General features: G+C 42.4%; 4 protein-coding genes across 10 annotated transcripts in view; 3 read left to right on the forward strand and 1 right to left on the reverse strand.

Moving 5' to 3' along the window:
• SEC22C (SEC22 homolog C, vesicle trafficking protein) overlaps nt 1-4,593 on the reverse strand; it is a 25,614-nt gene extending 21,021 nt beyond the window's left edge. The window contains exon 1 of one of the 3 annotated variants that reach the window (XM_082348722.1): nt 254-4,593. The gene's annotated coding sequence lies outside the window, so the exon portion shown is untranslated. The remainder of the gene's footprint in view (nt 1-253) is intronic. The other 2 variants (XM_082348724.1, XM_082348723.1) reach the window with 2 other exon arrangements.
• LOC309608515 (uncharacterized protein) lies at nt 860-5,009 on the forward strand (the record flags this gene model as incomplete). Of its 2 annotated transcripts, XM_082348797.1 has the most annotated exons (3): nt 860-995; nt 4,607-4,686; nt 4,944-5,009. In XM_082348797.1, 3 exons carry the CDS (start codon nt 860-862, stop codon nt 5,007-5,009), a joined length of 282 nt encoding a protein of 93 aa, XP_082204923.1. The 2 variants fall into 2 exon arrangements, with proteins under 2 accessions (XP_082204923.1, XP_082204922.1); XM_082348796.1 differs by lacking the exon at nt 4,944-5,009 and having other exon boundaries at nt 4,607-4,929.
• SS18L2 (SS18 like 2) lies at nt 4,958-7,894 on the forward strand. The gene is made up of 3 exons (XM_082348816.1): nt 4,958-5,163; nt 5,402-5,478; nt 7,369-7,894. Exons 1-3 carry the CDS (start codon nt 5,095-5,097, stop codon nt 7,454-7,456), a joined length of 234 nt encoding a protein of 77 aa, XP_082204942.1. The 5' UTR covers nt 4,958-5,094; the 3' UTR covers nt 7,457-7,894.
• Nucleotides 7,895-11,555: 3,661 nt separating this feature from the next.
• Nucleotides 11,556-23,580, forward strand: part of NKTR (natural killer cell triggering receptor) — a 49,140-nt gene continuing 37,115 nt past the window's right edge. For 2 of the 4 annotated variants that reach the window (XM_082348351.1, XM_082348350.1), the window contains exons 1-2: nt 11,556-11,715; nt 11,889-11,969. In XM_082348351.1, the coding sequence (XP_082204477.1) occupies nt 11,912-11,969 (58 nt within the window). In that variant the 5' untranslated portion in view covers nt 11,556-11,715; nt 11,889-11,911. Of the gene's footprint in view, nt 11,735-11,888; nt 11,970-23,580 lie in introns of all 4 variants that reach the window. The other 2 variants (XM_082348354.1, XM_082348349.1) reach the window with 2 other exon arrangements.

Consider the following 23,580-nt stretch of genomic DNA (forward strand, 5'->3'; position numbering starts at 1 on the left):
CAAATTTCACCAGTTACTTTTAACCACTGGGAATATTCTTTTGTGGCTTTGATGTCTACAAACCTAATTAAGCACCGGGGTGCTTAATCCTTCTGGCTCTGGAAGTCTAGATGTAATCCTGTAATGGACACAAATATACAGTACCTCTGAACATCTGATATTCAGAAAAGCTGGTCTAGTGCACCCAGTATTTGGTAAACCAAGTCTTATAATATTGGCACGCGAAGGGAAGTTTGCTATTAAAACACTCTACCTGAGTTTCGTGGATAATTAAGGAAACAATCATCCCCTCTATCACTGGACACACCCCGTCTCCTCCCACTGGGGGCAGCGCTCTACCCGCGTCGGCCGCTGAGGGTTCCTGGCAGGCGCGCACCTCGGATCGTCCTGGAGTCAGGAGAGCAGCCGGCGGCAGAAAAGGGTGGGCAGAAGACTTCGGGACGCCAGACGAAGCCCTGGAGAGCTAAGCCGGGCCTGATGGCTGGGCGGGCCCGGGGGGGAGGGACGGCCCTCCACCTCCAGGCCCGCCCTGCGCCACAACCGACCCCGCCAGCTCTTGACTAACGGACTGCAGCGCCCGCCTCCTCCCGCCAGCCCTCACCTCGCCCCGACGGCGGCCTCCGGGAGTCGGCGCCCTCCCGCCGCGCCGCCGCGCCACCTTCCGCCTTCTCCGCAACCTTAGCCCACCCGGCGAACCTGGCCCGGGTCACCGGCGGCCCAGGCGCAGGTAGGCGGCGATGCGCATGCGCGAGTCTTGAAACACCACCCCACGCCCTCATTCGCTGCTGCTGAGCAACACCCAAACCCGAACCGACCAATCCTGGTGCGCCCACACTGCCTGGTCCCGGCGGAGTCTTGAATGAAGCGGTTCTTAAAGGACTGCGACCGAAATGTAGATGGGGCGTGGCTGGGGCGCGCCTCCCAATTTTCCTCACATCTCTCGGCTCTCACCCGCGTGGATTTGAGTTCCAAGCCTGTAATTCCCACGTCCGGAGGTGAGAGAAGTTTTGCAGTTTAAGCTCAGTTCCTGCCAGGGTAGCGAACGGACTGACGTGTGGAGGCAGGGAGGTTCCGCGTGACGCCGCGACACGCCCGGGGCGTGGGTTCAGTTGTCTGCTTGGCGGGAGGCCCGAGATAGGCAAACCAAAGAGCACAGCCACCTGCCAGCCTGGATGAGATGCCAAAGTCCGACCCCCAGGAACACACCCCAGTCTGGGGGCGGACGTAGTCACAGACGGATGACCGGCTGAAGGGAGATTGGGAAGGAGTGTTCATCCGTTTATTCATTAAACAATTTGTGAGCACCTGTTGCGAACCAGACACTATGCCGGGCACTGTGGACACAGCGAGTAACTCCTGACAGTAAAAACTACGATAGGAGAGCAGAGTGAGAGCACCCATCCCACAACACACAGCACATGTTTAAGTACAAACCGAGCTATGTGCTCTTCCGAGAGGAGCACGGGTTTTGAAAGAATTTACAGGAGCTTCTGGTCTGGACTTGGGGGTTCAAGGAGGCTTCCCTGAGAACGTGACACTGGATGAGTAGTAGCTACTAGGCAAAGGGAAGAAGAGTGTTTCAGACAGAGAGATGTATAAAGAACTCTGTGCGGACTGCTGCAGGACTCCTTGAAGGATGAAAACCAACACTGGATGGGGGTGTGGGGAGGGGAGATGGATGGGGAGTTATTTAATAGGCACAGAATTTCAGTTGGGAAAGATGAAAAAGTTCTGGAAATGGATGGTGGTGATGGTTGCACAACAATGTAATGTACTAAATGTCACAGAACTGTACATTTACAAATGGTTAAAATGGTAAGTTTTGTGTTATGTATATTTTCCCACCAAAAAAAAAAAGGAAAGAGAGAAGAAACTCAGAGTTTATTTTTATTTTTTTATTTTTTATTTTTTATCATTTAAATTTTATTTTAGTTATTTTTTTATACAGTAGGTTCTTATTAGTTATCAATTTTATACATATTAGTGTATACATGTCAATCCCAATCTCCCAATTCATCACACCACCCCACCCCACCCCCGCCACTTTCCCCCTTTGGTGTCCATACGTTTGTTCTCTACATGTGTCTCTATTTCTGCCCTGCAAACTGGTTCATCTGTACCATTTTTCTAGGTTCCACATATATGTGTTAACATACGATATTTGTTTTTCTCTTTCTGACTTACTTCACTCTGTATGACAGTCTCTAGATCCATCCACGTCTCTACAAATGAGCCAGTTTCGTTCCCTTTTATGGCTGAGTAATATTCCATTGTATATATGTACCACAACTTCTTTATCCATTCGTCTGTCGACGGGCATTTAGGTTGCTTCCATGTCCTGGCTATTGTAAATAGTGCTGCAATGAACATTGGGGTGCATGTGTCTTTTTGAATTGTGGTTTTCTCTGGGTATATGCCCAGTAGTGGGATTGCTGGGTCATGTGGTAATTCTATTTTTAGTTTTTTAAGGAACCTCCATACTGTTCTCCATAGTGGCTGTATCAGTTTACATTCCCACCAACAGTGCAAGAGGGTTCCCTTTTCTCCACACCCTCTCCAGCATTTGTTGTTTGTAGATTTTCTGATGATGCCCATTCTAACTGGTGTGAGGTGATACCTCATTGTAATTTTGATTTGCATTTCTCTAATAATTAGTGATGTTGAGCAGCTTTTCATGGGCTTCTTGGCCATTTGTATGTCTTCTTTGGAGAAATGTCTATTTAGGTCTTCTGCCCATTTTTGGATTGGGTTGTTTTTTTGTTTGTTTGTTTTTTGTTTTTTTTTTAAGGGTTGTTTGTTTTTTTAATATTGAGCTGCATGAGCTGTTTATATATTTTGGAGATTAATCCTTTGTCCGTTGATTCATTTGCAAATATTTTCTCCCATTCTGAGGGTTGTCTTTTCGTTTTGTTTGTAGTTTCCTTTGCTTTGCAAAAGCTTTTAAGTTTCATTAGGTCCCATTTGTTTATTTTTGTTTTTATTTCCATTACTCTAGGAGGTGGATCAAAAAAGATCTTGCTGTGATTTATGTCAAAGAGTGTTCTTCCTATGTTTTCCTCTAAGAGTTTTATAGTGTCCGGTCTTACATTTAGGTCTCTAATACATTTTGAGTTTACTTTTGTGTATGGTGTCAGGGAGTGTTCTAATTTCATTCTTCTACATGTAGCTGTCCAGTTTTCCCAGCACCACTTATTGAAGAGACTGTCTTTTCTCCATTGTATACCCTTGCCTCCTTTGTCATAGATTAGTTGACCAGAGGTGTGTGGGTTTATCTCTGGGCTTTCTATCCTGTTCCATTGACCTATATTTCTGTTTTTGTGCCAGTACCATATTGTCTTGATTAGCTTTGTAATATAGTCTGAAGTCAGGGAGTCTGATTCCTCCAGCTCTGCTTTTTTCCTCAAGACTGCTTTGGCTGAAATGCAGAGTTTAGAGAGTAAAGGAGTAGAGTGAGAGCTACTAGAGAGCAAAGAAGAGGTAAGACCATATAGGCTCTTGGAGGCCATGGTAGAGTTTGGGACAGGGGAAAACTGATTGGATTTGCATTTTGTAAAATTCACTTTGGCTGCTGATGTTAAGATCAAAGTGGAGAAGGCTCATGGAAACTGTGGTAGGACCAGCTGGGATGCCAGTGCAGTTGACTGGGCAAGAGAGGATGAAGCTGGAGCTTAGGCAGGAAGGGTGGTAAAGAGGAAAAGAACTGGGCAGGCTGCAGAGAAATATAGGCGCAAGATCAACAGGACTTGGTGATGAATTGGATGTGAAAGGGTGACAGAGTAGCTTCAAGGATGATGCCAGTTTCCACAAGTGATTCTTCTCAAAGTTTACATCACCAGCCCAGTCCTTGGCCCTGAGTTCCAGCCAAACAGCCAGCCACAAACTTCAACATCTCCATTAGACATCACCTCAAACTGTACACATCCATAGCTAATTTATCACTCACACTTAGCCCTCTGTTAAATGGGATGAAACCTCCTACGAGGGATGAGTAAGGGAATTGTGGAGGGAGAGCCCAGCAAAGCAGATGAGCCTGCTCTGGATCAGGGCCACCACTCAGGGAAATGAAGATCTAGAAGGCAGAATTGCCCTGATACCCCTTTTGAGGAGTAAAGTCTTCCAAGATCTGCCTCCTAAATTAAGTGGCTGCTTCTCACTCTCTGCTACAGAGAAAACCAGCCTTGCTCCCATGTTCACCATGGATGGACTAGACAAAAGAGAAGACAACCAATTCAGAGTTTTAGTGGTTGCCAGCAGTAACACTGTGGCCCAAGAGGTTGGCCCAGCTTCCTCCCTTTATCTTGCAGCAAACCACCTCCGCAGTATGGTGCATAGGCTGTGCAGGGCAGTGGTTGAGATCAAAATTTTTAAAGCCAGACTGCTTCTGTTCAGATACTGACTTTGCCCTTAGTAGCTATGAGATCTTGGGCAAGTTACTTAACCTCTGTTTTCTCATCTGTAAATTGGGGAAAATAATAGTGCTTTTTAGGGTTGTAAATCTGATTTAAAAAAAAAAAAAAGAAGGGCCCAAAGGAAAAAGAGGCCTATAGGCGAGTTTCTCCCTCAGCAAAGGGTAAAGCTGACACCGGTGTTTTCCTTGGCCCTGCAGGGTTTGGCTTGGCAGGAGGCAATGCCCAGGGTTCAGGCTCCAGACGCAGGCCCGGAGGCACCAGAGTGGTGTTGAAAGAGGTATGGATTTGGAGCCAGATATCCAGGTTCCAGCCTCGATTACTGTGTGACCCTGGGGAAGGTGCTGCCGCAAAGAGCTCCCAAAGCCTAAAAGGCGAGGAGCTGACGCCGGACCCCACCCCTGAGGCTAGCTTGCGCAAACACAAAAGAACCACAAACAGCACCGAAGCCCCAGGGGCGGGGTCGGAGGAGGACGCTGAGAATCGCTCTTGCGCGCCCAATCACAAATGACGTTCCGCCTGTTCCCCGCCCCCTAGGTGGGAGGACCCAATCAACGTCGAGAGCGTAGGCCCACTTATCGTGGGTCCTTGCTGCGGCTGTAGGGCGTCTAGGGCTGCTGGTCAGCTCTGGTCTAGACGCGCGGGGGTCTGCAAGGCGTGAGGCAGCTTTCCAACCTGGCTTCCCGGGATGTCGGTGGCCTTCGTGCCGGACTGGCTGAGAGGCAAGGCGGAAGTCAATCAGGAGACGATCCAGCGGGTGAGCTCTAATGCGGGCAGAGCGATCTTAGCAGAGATCCCGAAGTGCTACGGGTGCTGGAAGCTTCCTGGAGTGAGCAGCTGAGACTGGTGTGCCTAGGGTGACTTGCCGTCAGCTGGGAATGAAGTCAGCAGAGGCGCTGGGGCTGGAAATCCCGGCATTGGGGCGGGGGTGGGGGAAGGAGGCAGTTGTCCCCGCCGTCCTGATGTCGTGCTGCACTGACCCTTTGATCTTTCAGCTCCTGGAGGAGAATGATCAGTTGATCCGCTGTATTGTGGAATATCAGAACAAAGGCCGGGCGAATGAATGCGTCCAGTAAGTCCCCTCCCTATTCCCCTGACTAATGAGTTTGGCGGGGAAGCCAGTGTAGGAATACAGCAGCTGACCTGAACTAGGAGTCTTGAGTGATTGATCGCAGATGAGGCTCAGAGAGGTTACTTACCTGCCCAAGACCATACGGACAGTGCACTGTGAAGCTTGGAGTCAGACGTGGCTCCCTCTTCAAAACTTGAATTGTGCTCATTGCAAAGACTGCTTCACGTGAAGTCATGTCAGCCGATGACAGCAGGGATGGGGAGGAAAGCACTCGGAAAACTAGTGTCAGGAGATGATGAGAGCAGTGGCTGCTTTCTGGTCATGGAACCCTGGCTCATACTTTTCTTGTAACACATGCAAAGACCAATAAAAGATTTCCAGGTTAAGACAGAGGTAAATTTGGCACAGTAATTTAATGTGCTGTCTAGCCATATGCCAAAATGAGAGAAAACAGCCTCTTTTCTAAATGTCGTTCCAGGAATTATGCCCCATTTATTACAGAAAAAAAATTTTATTTCATTGTTACTGAAGCCATGCTTTTCCCACCCCCTAAAAAAGTAACCTGCAATCCCTCACTGAACAGCTCAGTGGAATAGTAGAGATATCCATCTTTGGGTAAGTCTTTACATTGGACACTGGCATTTGGTAATTTGCTTTTGTACAGTTTATAGTAAATACTCTCATTTTTCTATATGGAAAATAGTTGCAAAACACTCTATTTGGTGCAGTGATTCTCAAACTATGGGGCAAGAAAGTTATCAAAGTCTCCTAATGGACCTTTTCACACTGCACAGTCCACGCTTCCTGCCCCCTAGCCTGATTTGTCTTCCTAGGTGGAGAGCTCTACCCCCTGATTGAGAATCGCTATTATAGTAAGTGTGCATTGATCATGGAAGTGTCTTGTCCCTTCTTTAAGTTTGTTCAAGATTTTTTTTGGGGGGGTTGCTGTGTGGCATGCGGGATCTCAGTTCCCCGACCAGGGATCAAAACCGTGCCCCCTGCATCGGAAGCATCAAGTCCTAACCACTGGACCGCCAGGGAATTCCCTGTTCAAGATATTTTATAAGTAATACTGAGTACCAGGCACTGTTTCAGCCACTGGGGAATCAGTACCAAAACAGATACCAGCTCTGCTTTCATGGAACTTACCTTCTAGACTGTAGAATCATATAATTAGGCACATACTAATAAGCACTTCGAATAAGAATAAAGCAGGGTAAGTGGGGGGAAGAGTGCTAGTTTATACCCGGTATCTTTGATGTGACATTTGAGTAGACGCCTTAGGTGGGGGAGCAGCTATGCAGATACGTGAATCAGAGAGAGTATCAGGTGGAAAAGCCCCTAGGCTAGAGCGTGCTGGATATCTTCAAGTCATAGCAAGGAGGCCACTCTGGCCAGAACTCGGTGAGTAAAGGGCAAGTGGTAGGAGATGAGATCAGAGAGGGTAACTAGAGGCCCTGATCATGTAGGGCCTTATAGGCCATGAGGGCTTAGCTTTACTCATAATGAGATGGGAGCCTTTGGAGGGTTTTGAACAGAGGTATGACATGATCTTGACCTAAATTGTACAGTGATCACTCAGGCTGCTATGTGGATAATTAGAGTAGGGGTGCAAAGGTAGAGCAGGGAGACAGATTAGGAGACTGCTCCAGTAGTCCAAGCAAGAAGTGATAGTGGCTTGGCCTAGAGAGGTAGCTATGGAAGTGAGAAGTGAGAACAGGTAAGATTCTGGATATATTTTCCTTTAATATGTTAAATAAGAAGGTTGACAACACTGAGTGATCCAATCAGTGGATGAGCCATTCACTAGGCTGGATAAATTCTTTTCCAGTTTTTTGTTCATGTTCAGTAAAAGCAAACGTCTAAATTTTACCTGTTTTTTACCCATAGGTACCAGCATGTGTTACACAGAAATCTCATTTATTTGGCCACCATCGCAGACGCCAACCCAACCAGTGCCTCAAAAGCAATGGAATAATCTTCCAGTTGGCTGTTGTGAGGAGTAATCAAATGTAATCTATTTCCTAGGAAATGGAGGCAGGATCCTTACCAACTCAACTGCTTAGAAGGTGAATGGAACCTCTGTGGCTCGAAAATGCAAAGAAAGCTACTAAATTAACCATATTCTCAGAGAGAATAAATATTTATTTTAATAATTAAGCGGATTCGCTCAATTAAGTTGACTCCAGGTGTCCTCCTTCCTGAAATAAGTGTGTTTGGACATCAGGGGCATCTTCGAGTCTACCTTTTCAGTTTCAACCTGAAGAGGAAACTGAGCAGGTATTGGGCGAGACTCCCGACTGAGACCCTGCCAATGGACATGTAACTGTGTGTTCCCTCCTACCAGTTTGCGGTTGTGGACCCCCTGACTGCTCTTTTCAGGTTGCTTTGAAATAAAGCTTGCCTTTCCACAAAAGACTGATATTGAGGTATAGGAATTTTCATGTAATAAGTTTTCCATTTGGTTTTTGAGAAAAAGTGTGAAGACTTAAAAATATATGTTACAACACCATTATCATTGCTAACACAATTAATAGTAATTCTTAATTATTATCTAACATCTACTAATAGAAGATGTGATAGGGGAGGAAGAGTATCTTTTTCTTTCTATCCTTTTAAGGTTCTTGGCTAGGCCTCTGTAACGAAAGACAGATTAATAAAAGAAAAGCATACAAATTTATTTAATATAAGTTTTATATGACATGGGAGCCTTCATAAGGAAATGAAGACCCAAAGAAGCAGTTAAACCTGAGCGTTTTTATAGTAAGTTTGATGAAAAGTAGAAAGTTATGTCCTTAGAGGACATAAGGGTATGAGCTAAGTGTAGTAAACTGGAGGGAACTTAGTAAGGCCTTTTTGTTAAAAATCTGTGTCCCTCTGGATGTAGGGAGGACACTTCTAATATGAGGGTCTCATGACCTGTTTCATGGGAGAAGGTCTGAGAGTCCTTCCAGCATCTGCCATTTCTCAAATTCCTTCAGCTTAAAATATTCAATATGCCAAGGTGCCATATTTTGGAGTAGCATGCCCTGAATTCCACGATGTTCAGTTTTCTTTTGTTCCCACAAAACGTGTTTTTGTTGATGTGTCTGAATCAGGATCCAAACAAGATTTACACCCTGCATTTTGTTGATGTCCCTTAAGTCTCTAAAAATACTTCACAGTTCCCTTTTCTTTTCTTTGCCACTTGTTGGAAAAACTAGGTCATTTGCTCTAAAATTTTTCACATTTCTGTTGTATCCCTGTGGTGTCATTATATCTGTCCCACTAATCGCCCACTTTTCCTATAAACTGGTAGAGGCTCATTCAGACTCAGGTTCTAATATTTTTGGCAAGAATACATCATAGGAAGTGATAGGTGCTTGCTTTCGCATCACATCAGGAAATAACCTACTTTGATTTATTATCAAGTTCCTGATAGCCTTTCACTTAAATTATGATCTACCCAGCTTTGATCTGTTACTTCCTCAGGGATTACATAATGGTGATTTTCTATTTTATTGTTCTTTTTGCCTCTATTAGCTTTGTTCTATAAAGAACCTTCCCTCTTTGAGACTTATCTGTTAAATGAGGCAAAGAGATTCTTGTGAACCCAAAATTAAAAGCTCCTTTTGTTGGAGTCAAGGGTTGCAACCCAGGGAGGCTGTAACATGTAAACAGTGAAGAGGGCCCTCATTTTGAGTCCCAGATCTAACACAACCTCTGAAAGTTCTGTTTCCTCAGCTCTAAAATGGGGATAATGAAAGTAGTATCCACCTCCTCACGTTGTGAGATGGAGATAATGCAGTTGAGAGCTGGGCACATGGTAAACATCCAAGTGTGTTAGCTTTGTGTGTTAGCTGAAGGCTCTGGCCCTTTCTAGGCCTTCTCAAGTCTGGAAGGGAGCCTGCTCCCCCACCCATTCTGCCATCTGTAGGGTTCTAACCCATCCTTGGTCTCCTCCCTCCTCTACTATTCATGTGGTTCGTGCTCATACTCCATGCCAAGTAGGCTGCTCATGGGCCTAATCTGATCAGCAGATATGGTGGGTGCTGTGCAATGTATTTAGTTTTGAATTAGTTGCTAATATTTAAAAAACAAGAGGATTTCCTAGGAAAGCCTGGCTTTCTAGCAATGCTGAGTTACAGATCCATGTGGCAACCATCAGCTGGAGTGGGATGGCAGCTGCCCCCCTTTATTAGACAGCTTGAACACTTAAAAATCTGTTAAGAGGGTGGATCTCGGGACTTACCCGGCCATCTAGTGGTTAAGACTCTGCACGTCTACTGCAGGGGGTGTGGGTTCGATCCCTGGTTGGGGAACTAAGATCCCACATGCTGCATGATATGGCCAAAAAATTTTTAAAGAGGGTGGATCTCATGTTGTGTTCTTACCACAATAAAGTAAAACAAAAACAAACAAAAAAAGTAGAGAGTGGTTACCAGATCCTGGGTAGAGGGGAGAATGAGGAGTTATTGTTTAATTGGTACCAAGTTTTAGTTTAGTTTTTTAAAAATTTTTATTTATTTATTTTTGGCTGCTTTGGGTCTTCATTGCTGCGCACAGGCTTTCTCTAGTTGCAGCGAGCGGGGGCTACTCTTCGTTGCGGTGTGCCGGCTTCTCATTGCGGTGGCTTCCCTTGTTGCGGAGCACGGACTCTAGGTGCTCAGGCTCCAGTAATTGTGGCACACGGGCTTCACTAGTTGTGGCATGCAGGCTCAGTAGTTGTGGCTCGCAGGCTCTAGAGCACAGGCTCAGTAGGTGTGGTGCACGGGCTTAGTTGCTCCGCGGCATGTGGGATCTTCCCGGACCAGGGATCGAACCTGTGTCCCCTGCATTGGCAGGCGGATTCTTAACCACCACACCACCAGGGAAGTCCCCAAAGTTTTAGTTTTACAAGATGAAAATTGTCTTATGGATAGATGGTGGTGATGGTTGCACAACAATGTGAATGTAGTTAACAGCCTCTGAACTGTAAGCTTAAAAACAGTTAAAAGATAATTTTATGTAAAGTATATTTTACAATTTTAAGAAAATAATGGAAAACAATTACAACCCAACAGTGTGGTCCCAGCCTAAAGATACATCAGTGTAACAAATAGAGTCCAGAAATAGAATCGCACATGTGTGGTCACAAAGCCATGGTAATTCAATGGATAAAAGTCTTTTCAACAAATGGTGGTGGAACTACTGTATAGCCCTACGGGGAAAAGAATGAACCTCAACTTCTACCTGACCCCACATCCACAAATTCTAATAGATCATAGGCTTACACCTATGGTGTAAGGTTGGGCTACAAAACTTCTAAAAGAAAACATAGGAGAAAATCTTCTCGAGCTTGGGGTAGGCAGAGATTTCCTACACAAAGAAGCACAACCCATAAAAGAAAAAATTGATCAAGTGATTGAATCAAAAATTAAAAACTGCTTTGCACAAGCCACTTTCAAAACAATGAAAAGACAAGACGCAGATTGGGAGAAAATATTCGCACTTACATAAACCTAACAAGAGAGTTGTATTCAAAACATACATATATCATCTAACAACACGTTAGTATCCAGAACCCTTGCATTCTATAAGACGAAGAACGCGATTCAAATAAGGGCAAAGGTCTTGAACTGACACTTCACAAAAGAGGAAGAATGGCCTTGAACACAACTATACCAGTGACGCTGGCCCCAAAGCGGGGACGAACGCACAATTCAGCCTAAAGGCCTTTGAAGTGAGACAAATGGTCTAACGGGATAGTGTCATAACTACTCCTTGAGAAAAAGAAAACCAAAGCTCTGTCGCTTTACTACACGTCAACAACCTCATTCTCCCAACTGTTTCGCAGCTTCGGAAACAGCAAAGCCTCGCGGTATCTGCAAATACATAGACACGGCCCTGGAGAAAGGACCACAGAAAGTAGAGAGCACAGGCGCGTCCGGGGCTCCCAGATTGGGCGACTGATTCCAACGTACAAGGGGGGAAAGGGGCGGGGCAAAACAGGGCCAGCTCAGGAATAGGAGCGCCGGGGCTGGAGGCTCTTCGAGCTCCAAGGCACGCCCACGTAAGCGCACCCCCTTCGGTTACCCACCGCCTTCAAGACCGTACTCTCGCGGTATTTGTCCCGACTCTCGCGGGGTTTAGCGTGGCACTGGAAGGCCGGGCCAGGGGGGCGGGGGTGGTGGTCTGTTAGTGGCGTTGGGCTTCGGCCGTGGTGGCAGCGGTTTCTCCTCAGCTCACGGGGAGCATCTCAGGCTGGAGGCCAGCCAGGTGAAGAGCTAGCCTGCATGTGTGTGCGCGCTCCATGGGGGCCGGGAGGCCTGGGGTGAGAAGGAGCTGGTCTCGGCCTCGGGCGCTGTCGCACCAGGCCAGCGGGAGGTGACTGAGGCGCGGGCTCCGCCCTAACCCCGCGCCCTGACCGCTTTGCTCCCCGTCTCTCCCAGCTCTTGCCGCCGCCTCGGTCGCGATGGGGGCGCAGGACCGGCCGCAGTGTCACTTCGACATCGAGATCAACCGGGAGCCGGGTGAGCCGGGACACTGGGGAGTCCTGCGGGCCCTGGGCTTGCCTTGGGGAAGGGGAGGGGTCTACCTTCATCACCCCTCCCCCAAGCCTTTTTGGGAGCTGGTAGGCGCAGTCGCCACTCTTTTTTCTCCCGAGCGAAAGTCTGTGCAGAGGAGGGCGGCCCGGATACACGGCTCCAATCCTAATCGGAATCCAGGCCTCACAGTCCCAAACTCCATGCCCCCCTGCATCCCCGGAATGAGTGTTCATGCCGTGCCTAGCGCCAAGAAAAGGGGTGCAATCCTTTGTGGATTTTGTCTCTCTCAGTGTCTCTAGGGGGCAAACACTCCCAATTTCGATTTCTGGTCTCTCACTCTGTACTGTGAGTTTTGGACTCGTATATTCTGTATTTCCTAATCCTTGTACAGCATTAATAGGTTAACTCCGCTTTTATTTTTCCTTAAGTATCTTTAGCCAGAATTTCTTGGTTCGTAGGAAAATGACTTAGCACAAGTCTTGGGTGATAAACCAAAGCATTCAGTACCAACAGACTTGCAGCATGTGTGCGCTTAGCATTAATGTTTTGTTTTTAGGGAATCCAGCCATTCGTTAGTATATTTTGTTGAAAATAAAATATTTTCTTCTAGAGGGTAGTTGTTTCATTCTAAGTTACAAAGCGCGCGGGGTTCCAAACTGTTTTCTTACCTCTTTTTTAGTATCTGTGAGGGAAGTTTTAATTGGAGGCATATATACAGTCTTTTGTGCCAATCTTGTTCAGCAGATTCTACGTGCTGCTGTTCTAGACTCTGAGGATATAGCAATGCATTAAACAAAGGTCTCTCTTCCTTGTAGTTTATATTCTATTGGAGAAAGGCAGACAATAAACCAAAAAAAATTTTTTTTGTCTTGTAGGAGGGATACTATTTTATTTTATTTATTTATTTTACTTACTTATTTATTTGGTTGTGTCGGATCTTAGTTGCAGCTGGCGGGCTCCTTAGTTGTGGCATGCATGTGGGATCTAGTTCCCGGACCAGGGATTGAACCCCGGCCCCCTGCATTGGGAGCGCCACCAGGGAAGTCCCTAGGGATACTGTTTTAATAGCTTGGTCAGAAAAGGCCATTTTGAGAAGATGACATTTAAGCAGACCCGAAGGAGATGAGGAGGTGAGTCGTGTGGATATCTTTGAGAAGAGCATTCCTGCTGGAGGGAGTAGTTAATACAAAGGCCCTGAGGAGAGAGTGTACCTGCAAGTTTGAGGAACAGCAAGAAAAGCCCACGGGGGCTGGAGTAAAGGAGGCAGGTGAGAAGCAGGAAATGGGTAAAGGCCATAGTAAGAACTTTGACTCAGTGAGATAAGATATTGAAGGGTTTTGAGCAAAGGAATGATGTGGTCTTAGTAATTTTGTTGCATTCTCTCTTTTTCATACTTTGAGGCTTGTGGATCTTAATCCTTACTCTATAGTGAATCCACGTTTTGAATAACAGGGCTTATTTTTTTTTAAGAGTTAAAAATAGACTCCTGGAAAGTGGAGGTCAAACAAAGGTTCTCTAGCCACGTAAAAGTACAGTACTCCTTTCCTCATATGCGTTCATATCCTAGTTTTGAAAATGACTTTCGTCATGAAACATCTCCAGAATACGTTTGGTAAATGTAAAATGAACTTCGGTCCCCAACACTGTAATACCGTTCTGGTAGAAGTGACTAGAACTCTTGAGAACACTGAATCATATAGAAAACAAGGAATGCTTACATTGTTCTCGGTTGAACCAGTTGATAATTGGCAATTTCATATGGTTCAGTCTTATATAAAATACTTCTCTAGCACTTTTCAGTACTTTTCAGTATATTATGTAAGTAGTAGATACTTGATTTTTACACAACTTTTTTTAAGGATCACTTCAGTTGTTTGAAATGAGGTGTCCTGCTTTGCAGGATTTAAACATTAGTATGTATGTCATTGAGTACTTATTCAAGTAATACTCTTCTCCTATAGTTAATAATTCACTTGATATAAATATCAATATAAAGTAATATCTTTGATTTACTTTGATAAACAGAGATCCTTTAAGAGTGGACATACTATCCACATTAATGAGATATCAAGCAGTACTGATAAAAATTGAGTTGAATACAACACAGTGTGTATTCTTTTGCATTCCTATCAGTGGAAATTTGTGTATTTTTTTAGCAAACATGTGAATTAGACTTTTGAATAGTAAAGCCACCAAATGAATGCAAGTATATATTAGAAGAGGAAATGTCTTTAAATTATTTGAGTATAGTTATAGAACTCTTCATGTTGTTATTTCTCCTTGAGTGAGTTTTGGTAGTTGGTAGCTTTTAAGCAATTGGTCCATTTAATCTTAGTTGTCAAACAACATCGTTCCTTAATTTTTTGTCTGTGGGATCTATAGTGGTATTGCCTTTATTCCTCATATTGATAATTTGTGCCTGTTGTCTTTTTTTCTTTGGCCAGTTTGGCTAGATGTTTATCAATTTTACTGTCATTTCAAAGAACCAGATTTTCGTTTCATTGATTTTTTTGTTTGTTTTGTTTTCTGTTTTCAATTTCATTGATTTCTGCTCTTTTTTTCTGATGCTTGCTTTGGCTTTATTTTGCTCTTTTTCTAGTTTCTTAAAGCAGAAACTTGGATTGTTGACTTGTGACCTTTCTTGACAAGTATTAGTATTTAATGCTATAAATTTACCTCTGTGAAGGACCCCACAAATTTTGTGTACCGCACAAATTTTGATATATTGCTTATCCTCTTTCAGTTCAAAATATTTTCTAATTTCCCTTGCAGCTTAGTCTTTGACTCATGAATTATTTAGAAGTGTTTTAGTTTCTAAATACTTGGATATTTTGCAGTTGTCTTTCTAATAATGATTTCTAGTTTAATTGCATTATGGTCAGGGAACATACTTTGTAGGATCTCAGCTTTTTAAAATTTACTAAGGTTTGATATGTTCTATTTTGGTGAATTTCCCAGGTACACTTGAAAAGAATGTATATTGTGCTGTTTTTGTGTAGAGTGTTCTGTAAATGTCATTTAGATCCAGTTGGCTAATAGTGTTGTTCAGTTCGTCTATATCCTGGCTGATTTCCTGTCTTCTTCTTTTATTGATTACCAAGAGAGGAGTGTTGAAATCTCTAGTTATAATCGTGAGTTTATTTCTCCTTTCAGTTCTGTTAGGTTTTGCTCCATTTACTTTGAGGCTCATTTGTTAGGTGGATGCTTACACATTTAGGATTATGTCTTTTTTTTTTTTTTTTTAATTTAATATTTATTTATTTATTTATTTTGGCTGTGCTGGGTCTTAGTTGCGGCACATGGGATCCTCGTTGCAGCAGGCAAACTCTTAGTTGCAGCATGCCTGCGGGATCTAGTTCCCTGATCAGGGATTGAACCCGGGTCCCCTGCATTGGGAGCACAGAGTCTTACCCACTGGGCCACCAGGGAAGTCCCAGGATTGTTATGTCTTCTTAATGTATTAACTTGCTTATCGTTATGTAATGACCCTTTTTATTCCTGGTAATTTTCCTTGCTCCACAGTCTACTTTGTCCAATGTGAATACAGCTACTGCAGCTTTTTATTAGTGTTTACATGGTATGTCATTTTCTACTTTTTATTTATTTATTTATTTATTTATTTATGGCTGAGTTGGGTCTTTGTTGCTGGGCGCGGGCTTTCTCTAGTTGCAGCGAGTTGGGGCTACTCTTCGTTGCGGTGTGCGGGCTTCTCATTGTGGTGGCTTCTCTTGTTGTGGAGCATGGGCTCTAGGCACGTAGGCTTCAGTGGTTGTGGCACATGGGTTCAGTAGTTGTGGCTCGTGGGGTCTAGAGCGCAGGCTAGTAGTTGTGGCGCACAGGCTTAGTTGCTCCGTGGCATGTGGGATCTTCCTGGACCATGGCTTGAACCCATGTCCCCTGCATTGGCAGGCAGGTTCTTAACCGCTGTGCTGCCAGGGAAGCCATCATTTTCTACTTTTAACCTACTTATATCGTTAAATTTAAAGTGGGTTTCTTGGAGATAGCAAATCACTGGGTCTTGGTTTTTAATCCATTTTCACATTCTTTGTCTTTTAATCAGTATATTTAGACTATTTACACTTAATATAATTGTTATGTTTGGATTTGTCTCTTTAATAATTGTTTTTACTTCCTCTGTTTTTATTCTGTTCTCTTTTTTGCCTTTTGGATTATTTGAATTAGTATTTTTTAAATTTTCGATTGAATTTTTAGAGCTATCTGTATAGTTTTTTTAGTGGTTACTCTAAAGATTACAGTATGTATGCTTGGCTCTTTACAGTTTACTTAGAATTAATATTTTACCACTTCAAGAGAACTGTTAAAACCATCCCACATATAGCATCCTTTACCTCTCACCTTATGTTGTACTTGTCCTATGTATTACATCTACAAACACTGAAAACTTGCTTTCAAATGTCACACATTTTTTTTTTTAATTTTTATTTATTTATGGCTGTGTTGGGTCTTCATTTCTGTACGAGGGCTTTCTCCAGTTGTGGCAAGCGGGGGCCACTCTTCATCGCGGTGCGCAGGCCTCTCACTATCGTGGCCTCTCTTCTTGCGGAGCACAGGCTCCAGACGCGCAGGCTCAGTAATTGTGGCTCACGGGCCCAGTTGCTCCGTGGCATGTGGGATCTTCCCAGACCAGGGCTCGAACCCGTGTCCCCTGCATTGGCAGGCAGATTCTCAACCACTGCGCCACCAGGGAAGCCCTGTCAGACATATTTTAAAGAACTTAAGAGGAGAAAAAAAATAGTCTTATCATTACCCTTTCTGTTACTGTTTGTTCTTTTTTGAAGTCTGAAGTTCCTCTGGTAGCATTTCGCTTCCACATGAAGAATTTGCTTTAAGTATTTCTTCAGAGCAGAACTTCTGGCAACAAATTCTCTTTGTTTTCCTTCAACTGCAAATTTTATTTTGCCTTTATTCTTGAAAAATATTTTCACTATATATAGAATTTTGGGTTAGTAGTTATTTTCTTTTAACACTTGAAAAATGTTCCACTCCCCTCTGGTCTGTATGGTTTCTGATAAGAAATCTATAGTGATTCAAACTGTTGCTCCCCAAATGTAAATGTATTGTTCTTGTCTGGCTACTTTCAACATTTATCTTGTCTTTAGATTCAGCAGTTTTATTGTAGTGTGAATTTCTTTGTGTTTATTTTCTTTGGGGTTTGCTGATCTTCTTGAATCTGTGTCTGTCCTTTGCCAAATTTAGGGAGTTTTCAGCTGTTATTTCTTCAAATATGTTTTCTGTCCAACACTATTTCCTCTCTTTCTGGTACTTTGATGACACAAATATCAGAGGTTTGATACTACCCCACAGGTCCCTGAGGCTCTGTTTATTTATTTTTTCCATCTTTTTTCTGTTTTTCAGATTGGATAATTTCTATTAACTGGTCTTTGAGCTCACTTTTTTTTTTTTTTCGAGTTCACTTTTTCCTCTGTCATCTCTGTCCTCCTTTTGAGCCCACCCAGTGAATCTTTAATTTTGGTTATTATACTTTTTCATTTTAAAATTTCCTTTTGGTTTTGCTTGTGGCTTTCTATTTTTCCAGTCATTTTAAGAGTGTTTGTCCTTACTTAGTGGAGTATGGTTGTAATGGCTGCTTTAAAGTCTTTGTCTAATAATTTCAACATCTGTATCATCATGGAGTTGCTGTCTTTGATTGTCTTCTTTTCCCTTATGAGATATGAGATTTTCTTGGTTCTTTAAATGTCCATAAATGCTGGATTGTATCCTGGACATTTTGTATGTTATGTTATATGACCCTGGATCTAGTTTAAATTCTGGGGAGAATATGGACTTGTGTTGTTGATGATGATGATGTTATAGCAAACAGTCAACCCAGTTAGGTTCAGCCTGCAAGTTCCCACCCACCTTCTGCTTTTTAGTGTCAGATCCATGCATAGTTCATGGATAAGCCCAGGAATTCATGTACAACTTAATGGGATTGTTTTTTGAGCTCCCTCTTTTTTGAGATCTCCCCAACACATTCTGGCCCTTAGGGACTCCCTTTTTTGGTCATCTGGCTAGAAAGCAAGGGTTTTAGTTTCCCTGTTCTGCCATGTGCTTCCCATGACTGTGTCTGTCTCTGTCTCTGAGGGTAAGTGGCAATAGGATAGGGAGTAAAATGCAACAGGAATTCTTCCTAAGCTCTTGGGACCACAGTTCCTCTAGTCAGAGAGAAGGGTTCCCCTCCCTTGGAGTTTTATATGCTTGCCCAGTCACCACTGCTCTCACTGCTGCTGCCACTGCAGAATTCCTTAGGAGCTGGGACAAGAGAGTATGGAAAAAATACACCAAAAAAATGACATTTCCCCTATTCACTCTGATCTGTTGGGGCCCCCTTTCTAGAAATAGAGGGCTTTTCTTAGAGCTCTTTCTCTCTGTACCCAGTGGGCAGTTCCAGGTTTCAGATTGCTTTTGATTCCAGGCCAAGAGATATGGTAGGAAAAACAAAAACAAAATTCATTGCCAACTTGGTGGGCTTTTGTGTTCTGATGTCCTTCCCCAATGCCTACTACCATTTATTTTTCAGTCCTTAGGTAATTGTTCCATGCTTTCTGTCCAAGGTTGTTTAGGTGTATTCAATAAGAAAGATAGGGCAGGGTATATTTACTCCATCTTGACTGAACCTAGAATTCCTTATAAATTTTTTAAAGGTCCTAACTAGTAGAAATTAGCCAATCCTTTTTCATCGTCTTTACAAATAAATTCATGTTTTCTGAAAGTATTAGCTTTTTGTGTGAAATATGATACCTAGTTTGGAAGTATAGATACGAAATTCTCATTGACAACTTTATTTTTCTGACAGGTAGGCCCACCCTTCTTTGGTTAAATGTTACTTCTCTCTATGGCTGTTAGTGGTTGGTTAAACTGAGTACCTTCCAGGGCAGACATGAAATAGGAATCTTGTTTTTCCTTCTTTGGTGTGTCAGAAACTTGCCTTTTACTTGCCTTATTCAGATCTTGTATCAAGAAATGGAGTACTGGAGCCCAGGGGACCAGGTTTTAGATATCTGTTGCAAACTGATTTAAGCCAGTTTAGTTAAGAATGGCTATTAAGTTCTTTTTAGAGTATATCGGGGAGTCTCCGATAAGTTAGGTGATGGCTATAGATTGCCTTTGTCACAACCTTGCTACCAGGGCACAGTGAAAGCAAGTCTCATTTGCCACATGTAGACGTTGGCAAGCAAGTATGCACACAAGTAAGTCATATAACCAGTTCTGTAAGTTGAATGACATTCCAGTTCTGTCCTTTGCAGTGCTCCAAACACTCTTTATGTGAAAGATTTCTGGTCTTGAAAATTGTCACACGAATCTTTTAGTGTTCTGCACCAGAATCCTCCAAAATCTTGACTAGACCCAGGACCTTTTTGGTGGACCCAGCCTTAGGTTCCACTCCAAAGGGTGACTCCAGATTTATATGTCCTGTTAATGGAAGGGTATGGATTATCTCCAAATGTTTTTATTCAGTCTGTATGTTCCAAACATCACTAATTTACCAATAAGAACCTGTTTCTAACATTCATCTTGCTAATTACAAGGCCTCTGTTTGATTAGAAATAAAGATAGCAAAAGCAATATTAGAAGCCACCTCTGGAGTATGGCCTTTGATTTATCACCCCTGAAGGGTGTTTCTTTCTTAGAGGCCTAAGGTATAGTTTTAAAACTCATCTGATTACTTTATATGAGAATGTCTATGTAAGGTATTTTAAAATTAATTATAGTTGTAATATACTACATTATAGTAGTATAATGGTGTAGACCTTTTGTTTTCAAACCGTGAGATGGTGTCATGAGGCCAGGAGGAGTCAAACCCCCATTTTTTTCACTCCCATTCTGTTTGTATCCAGTAGGGTTTTCCAAAGGCTGCATGGCATATGATGACACAACAGATTGAATGCAGAAGCAGATAGGAAAATCTAACTATCTTCTATTACACTAGACATTAATGAGATTTGCAAAAATGTAAAACAATGACACTCATTAAATTTTTTGTTCATATTTGAAAATGTAAATTATTTAAAATAACCCATATTAAAAAGTCTTTAAGGTTCTCAGGAATTGTTTAGAGTATAGAGAGATTCCGAGACCAAAAAGTTTGAGAACTGCTCTTATAGACTCATGCTTTCATAGAACTCAAGCATTGGGCTTTATCTGCAGATGTTTTAAACTTTTTGTTTGGATATAATTTCACATTTATAAGAAGTTGAAAAATAAAAATAGGAAAAAGAATGCCCATCTATTCTTTACCCAGATTCACCTATTTACATTTTATACCATTTGCTTTATTAATCTCTCTCTTTCTCTCTCTCTACACACACAATTTTTTCTGAACCATTTGCGGTTCACCCACATCATGGCTCTTTACTCCTAAATACTTGTGTATATTTGTTAAGAATAGGGATATTCATTAAAAGAGTCTTAAGAAACATTAAAAAAATTTTTAAGAAAGAAAAGAATAGGGATATTCTCCTACATAACTACAATGCAGTTACCAACTTCATAAATTTACATTGATATAATACTTTAATCTACTGTCTCTGTATTCCATTTTTGTCAGTTAGCCTAAAAAGTCAATTATAACATTTTTTCCCCTCCAATACAAAATCCAGTCTGGCATCAGATATTACATTCAGCTGTCATGTCTCTTTATCCTTCTTTTTCATAGCCTTTTTTTTGGTCTCTATGACATTGACATTTTAGAGGAATACAGCTCCTTCCCTTTTTATTTTTTAAAATTTATTTATTTATTTACTTTTGGCTGCATTGGGTCTTTGTTGCTGCAGGCGGGCTTTCTCTAGTTGCATCGAACGACGGCTACTCTTCGTTGCAGTGTGCGGGCTTCTCATTGTGGTGGCTTCTTTTGTTGCGGAGCACAGGCTTGGGGCGTGCGGGCTTCAGTAGTTGTGGCTCACGGGCTCTAGAGCACAGCCTCAGTAGTTGTGGCGCACGGGCTTAGTTGCTCCGCGGCAGGTGGGATCTTCCCGGACCAGGGATTGAATCCGTGTTCCCTGCATTGGCAGGCGGATTCTTAACCACTGTGCCACCAGGGAAGTCCCTCCGCTTCCCTTTTTAAATAGAACATTACTTACTTTGTATTTGTCAGAGGCTTAAAGCTGGTTTTCCAAAGTGATAACCAAAGTGTTTCTTTAAAGGAATGCTTCACTTTAGAATTTTGCTTTATGTGGGCCTCAGAGCAATATTATAAAACCCTGGCAAGTTATCAAAGTAGATAAAATGGGGATATCATTGAAATGGGTGTTTTAACTTTACTGCTCAAGGTTCACGTGAATTGAAGAAACTGAACAAAAAATGTATTCTTAGTAGGACTTCCCTGGTGGCGCAGTGGTTAAGAATCCGCCTGCCAATGCAGGGGACATGGGTTCAAACCCTGGTCCAGGAAGATCCCACATGCCGCAGAGCAACTAAGCCCGTGTGCCACAACTGCTGAGCCTGCGCTCTAGAGCCCGCGAGCCACAACTACTGAAGCCCACGCACCTAGAGCCCATGCTCTGCAACAAGAGAAGCCACCGCAATGAGAAGCCCGCGCACCGCAACAAAGGGTAACCCCTGCTCGCTGCAACTAGAGAAAGCCCACACGCAGCAACAAAGACCCAACGCAGCCAAAAATAAATAAATAAATTTATTTTTTTAAAAAGTGTATTCTTAGTAAACATTGTAAAGTATTTGGAACTGACACCGAGAAATAAGTTTTAAGTAAAGAGGAAGACAAATGTTTGAGTACTGCTTATGACCTTGGGCAAGACACTTGACCTCTTTGTAAATGGAAATACTATAGAGTTTTGTTATTGTGGTTCTAAAGATAGCAGTACAGTGAAATTTGCTTGTATTCAAAATTACCCTTTAAACTTTAGACTCACACTCAAGATAGCTTATACTTTGAGATAGAACGAGCATATGAGATCTGATTTGTGCTGAGGGAACAGGAGAAATGAATCCCCCATCTCAAGCACACCCTGGGTCATAAGCTCATGAATACAGTGACTGGATGCAGTGGTCTGCACTATTTAAATGATTTCTCCCCTTTTTATACACTCATAAATTAATAGGACTTCAGTGCAATAGTGCCTGCATAATAAGGTTCTTGGAAAGTAATTAAATAATACAACCACCTGTCTTACAGATTGTGTTTTTGTAAAATGAATTTATTCTAATGGATAGATTAATTAAGGAGCAATACTGTTTGTGTTGTGACACAATTAGATAACAAGGTGGGGAACTAGTGACGTGGAAGAGAAGAACTGTGAACAGCACTGCTATTCTGAGTTATTCTTGTTGTCCTAATAGTAATTTGAAAGACCACAAGAAGGGTTATGCTAATGACAGTGCTGAGAAAGGCCAGAGTGAGGTGTGATCAATTGTAGGATTTCCTCAATGATGTTTAAGTTTTATAACATGTTCTTATAACTAAAAACATGCCTTTATTATTGATACTCTTAAGGAAAACAGTCATTTTTACTATGACCTGAAATTCCCTTGTCCCCAACCCCTATTGTCCCATGGAAACAGTTGTCTTTATATGTGATATTTTGGATAATGCAATGTTTCTTTCAGTTCTGTCGTTATTGCAGAGCTGCCTGTATTTGTAAAGAACCTAGCACAGTATCTGACACACTTTTTTTTAAAGTTGCTTTAATTAGTGCACATGCGTGAGCATGAGCTCGAGCACTGAGCTCATGTTCAATTTTAAGAAAAAGTCTTGTTTCCATTTCTGTAAGCAAGAGTGTGCTCCCCACCCCTTTTTCTCCTTATTTTTTTAGAAGTAGGGCCCAGAGAATCCCAGTAATAACACCAGGCCTGGTTGAAAGGCCATGAAGGCAAATTCATATGGATTTTTATGGGGACTTTGAGAGAAGAAAGTTCACTTCTTAGCACTGTCCTTTTCCTTTTCTTTCTTTGCCTCAAAATGCCAAGTGAAATATACAAAGATTTTTTCCTTTTCTACCTTTAACATAAGATGGCTGTTCCTTTTCTAATTCTCACCTCCTACCCCTGTTTGAGTCCCTGTGCTTTTCTGTTATTTTTCTACCTTTGTTGGTATTCATCTGTCAGTGTTGTTGCAAAGGAAATTCTGACATTGGTGGATGAACTAGCTGTCCAGTACGATATTTTACAGTTCTGATATGTACATCATTTACTTTAGAGCCTTTAGCAGTGTTTTTAACCTTGCACCATGGTATTGAGCCCAAAACAGTTTGGTTTTGTTCAGTTTTTTTCTTTTGCTCTTAAAAACACAATGCCATGGAAAAGACAAAACCTCTGCTCTAACCCCTGCCCCATGAGAATGAGAGGTCAATAGAAATTTCTTTTCTTCATCAGGTTAGAGGGTAAGATATTAGAGGTGAGCATTTTTTTAAACATCATTGTAGTTAGATATCCCTCTCTGAATATTAGACCTGGAAATATAATCACATTTAACTGTTTTCATATGTATTATACCACTAGAGTGTTCATAACTACTAATCATCTGTAAAGGAGAAACTAAAAATATTTGAAACTTTCATCAGTTTTCACTTGGATGCATTAAAGATTTTTTTAAAAAACCCTTGAGGGACTTCCCTGGTGG

This window comes from Balaenoptera borealis (genome assembly GCF_965194805.1).
Source record: "Balaenoptera borealis genome assembly, chromosome: 12".
Classification (NCBI taxonomy): Eukaryota; Metazoa; Chordata; class Mammalia; order Artiodactyla; family Balaenopteridae; genus Balaenoptera; species Balaenoptera borealis.

What these genes read in the sequence shown, in the direction of transcription:
- SS18L2 (XM_082348816.1), top strand. Translation starts at nt 5,095, where the DNA reads ATGTCGGTGGCCTTCGTGCCGGACTGGCTGAGAGGCAAGGCGGAAGTC. An exon ending in ATCAGGAGACGATCCAGCGG is followed by an intron (nt 5,164 to 5,401) that starts GTGAGCTCTAAT and finishes TTGATCTTTCAG; the next exon opens with CTCCTGGAGGAGAATGATCA. An exon ending in CGGGCGAATGAATGCGTCCA is followed by an intron (nt 5,479 to 7,368) that starts GTAAGTCCCCTC and finishes TTTTACCCATAG; the next exon opens with GTACCAGCATGTGTTACACA.